Source organism: Etheostoma cragini, chromosome 3 (genome assembly GCF_013103735.1).
Source record: "Etheostoma cragini isolate CJK2018 chromosome 3, CSU_Ecrag_1.0, whole genome shotgun sequence".
NCBI classification, from domain to species: domain Eukaryota; kingdom Metazoa; phylum Chordata; class Actinopteri; order Perciformes; family Percidae; genus Etheostoma; species Etheostoma cragini.
This window is the reverse complement of record NC_048409.1, coordinates 10093235-10096348: the sequence shown is the minus strand read 5'-3', so window position 1 is coordinate 10096348 and position 3114 is coordinate 10093235. Positions and strand designations below refer to the sequence as shown.

General features: G+C 41.4%; 1 protein-coding gene across 1 annotated transcript; it reads right to left on the bottom strand.

Moving 5' to 3' along the window:
- Positions 1-870: 870 nt before the first annotated feature.
- Positions 871-3104, bottom strand: LOC117942159 (extracellular calcium-sensing receptor-like; the record flags this gene model as incomplete). Its single annotated transcript, XM_034867489.1, has 5 exons — positions 871-1290; positions 1378-1850; positions 1946-2069; positions 2636-2857; positions 2955-3104. Coding segments are annotated over 5 exons (1389 nt in total), but the record flags the coding sequence as incomplete, so codon positions are not given.
- Positions 3105-3114: the final 10 nt, after the last annotated feature.

Here is a 3114-nt window from a genome sequence, read left to right as displayed (position 1 = left end):
ACAACACCCCCCGCCACCAAAAAAAGGTTTGTATTGAACCGTGGGTCAAAAATTGTGAACCAAATCATAATGACCCTTAAGGTTAACCCTAGACATAATGTACAAATATAATTATTCCAATCCTCCAAACCCTTTTAGACCATTCAAACTTAATTTGTAACAAAGGCCCAAGCGTGGCAACGCTGCAGGACATACAGTATGTCCCCATCCAGGGCGATGGTGGACCAACGGCTGACGGTTGCTTTGGTGTCAGGGCCTTTAAGTTCCCAGAATGGGTTACAACATCAACCATTAGGCCTGACGTGGTGCTACTCTCAGTAACCTCCAAGAAAGTCATTTACCTGCCATTTATTGTCAATTACCTTTATTTATGTACCACCTTTCATGTGCAGAATGTAGCACGAAGTGCTTTACAAATTAGCAAAAATAAAAAAAAACTCCTAGAACTCACTGTCCCTTGGAAAGGTTTCACTTGAAGAGTCCTACAAAGGTTTGCAGACCAAGGGCTATCAATTGTCACAGCGGCAGCTCAAATGGCCTCTGGCTGTAGATTTGGAGAGGAGATCAACGGGTGCACTAGTGCTATCTGCCATGGCTTGATTAATCCCAACTGGGTCACCTGGGTGAGATTTTCTGATTGTTACAAGACCCAAAACACCTGAGGACCCCAAGAATCATCACTGATGATGACAAGATGCATTAAGTGTGAATCCATGTGTTTGCTAGCATTGAGGCAACAGGACTTCCAAAAAGGTTTGCTTTATTGGATTTAAAGCATGAATCCTTAATAATTAATGTGACAACACATATTTATATTTGATTGCAATTGCTTTCTTTTTCTGGACATTATTCAGCAACACCCTGTGATTTTCATCTTTGAATGATGTTTTTCTTGCTGTTTTTGTCCGGTTTCAGAATTATGACATAGCACTTTGGACCAAAAATGCAAAACAGGAGACCAAAAGCGGAGGCTAAAATAGCAAAAACATGGACAGCCACTGTATATTTTCCTGCGGTGCTCACATAAACTGGAATAAAAGTAATCCACACTGCGAAGAATATCAGCATGCTGAAGGTGATGAACTTGGCCTCATTGAAATTATCAGGCAGCTTCCGAGCCAAAAATGCCATTAGGAAGAAGAAGCAAGCCAAGATGCCGATGTATCCAAGAACACACCAGAAGCCAACCTCGGAACCAGTAACACACTCAATGATAATGGTAGCACTGTGATCTGTGTTGTTGTTGGCATTAGGTGGACTGGTGAGCAGCCAAATAACACAGATTATTACCTGAGCGGGGGGAAAAACAGGATGTTCATTTTAAATCAACACAGCTGAAAAGATATGTATAGAGTTGATTGTGGAAAGTTTTTCTACCTGAACAGCTGTTCCTAGAAGTACACTTGCTCTCTGCTGGTTGGGTCCAAACCACTTCATGACATTACTTCCTGGCAGTGTGGACCTGAAAGCCATCAGGACCACAGCTGTCTTGGCCAGGAGGCACGAAATGCATAGGGCAAAACTGATTCCAAATGCTGGGTACCTGATACGGCAAAGCCAGTCTGTAGGCTCACCAATGAACAGCAGGCCAACAAGGAAGCAGACAGCAAGAAACACCAAGAGAAGGAAGCTCAATTCCATGTTGTTGGCCCGGACCAGTGGTGTGTCTTTGTATGTGAAGAATATAGCAAGGATGGAAAGAGAAATGCAAGCTCCAAGGACAGATACAACACACAGAATAATACCCATTACCTCATTGTAAGACAAGAACTCAATAGTCTTTGGGATGCAGAGATCTCTGTCTTCATTGGGCCACGTGTTCTCTGAGCAACGTGAGCACTCTAAAGAATCTGGAGATGGAGAAAGAAATCTTAATTTTAGAAAATCCACACTTAGATACAAGCAGATCTAGAGAAGGAGGGATTAAAGCCACAAACCAACACACCATTTGTATTACTAACTTCTCCCTCAGCACAGGAGACACAGTCAAAACAGCAGATGGGTTCCCCCTTTCTCCTGCCGATGCGGGCACCTGGAGGACAATTGTTGCTGCATACAGACCGGGAAGCCTGAGACGCAAAGTTCAGCGACTCAGAAAGACACTGATTTTAATTCATATTAGACAGTGTCTCTGCTTTGTTATTAAATACCTTTTTTCCGATGCAAACTAAAAGCTTAAAGTCCAGTGTGATCTATGAAAGCTGTGTTTCAACCGAATCTGATTCCAATTTTGTGATTTCCCCATTTGTTGAATACCTAATTAAAAGGATTATGAGGGAGTTTAACAATCCTGTAAAAATCTCTCTGCTTTGTTATGCAATAATGGTTTCTGCAGACAATATGTCAGATACAGAGTAAAAGGTGTGATCCCTTCACGTACAAAAAAAATCTAATTACAATAACATCATAGTTATACTTAGCTCCAAGTTGTAATTACAATCAATGTTGATATATAATATAAACCCACTAACAACTGGGGTTTATGTTTTAATTTTGAAAGTTACATTTTCTTGTATGTTTAAGAATAAATTATATTGCACAATAATAAGAACAAATTAGCTGATGTGTTGACCAACAGTACATACAACAGCCTAAGAGGTGAACATGGTCTCAAGCCTGTTTGTAGAGAACACACCTGCTTCCCAACAGGCCACTGAATCTCTGAGTCATTTATGACGAGGCTGCGTCCAGGGGGCGAGGAGGCGTCATAGAAACCTACTTTTACCAGATTTAGTGACCCATCAGGCATCCTTTGCCAGTTCATGAGATCATAATAAGCAATGGGGTCACCATTTTGATCAAAGATGACTTTCTCCCCCAGTGCAGAAAAATTGGCACGCTTCATGTAGTGAAGTAGCTGTGGAAGCAAGGGAAACAGGTTATCTAAACACTTTGGAACACTTGACATCTTAATCTTGTTTTTACATGTTTTACTTTGCAACAATTATTCTCACCTGCCAAGGTTTAACATTCTTTGGGTCTGCACAGGTGCCTTTGGGAAAAGGCCCTTGTCTGTCAATGCAGTTACTCATATCATGTAAAGCATGGGCCACCAAATACACAGCCTTGTAGACATTATATGACACTCTTAGCTGTGTCACATCAGAATAGGCA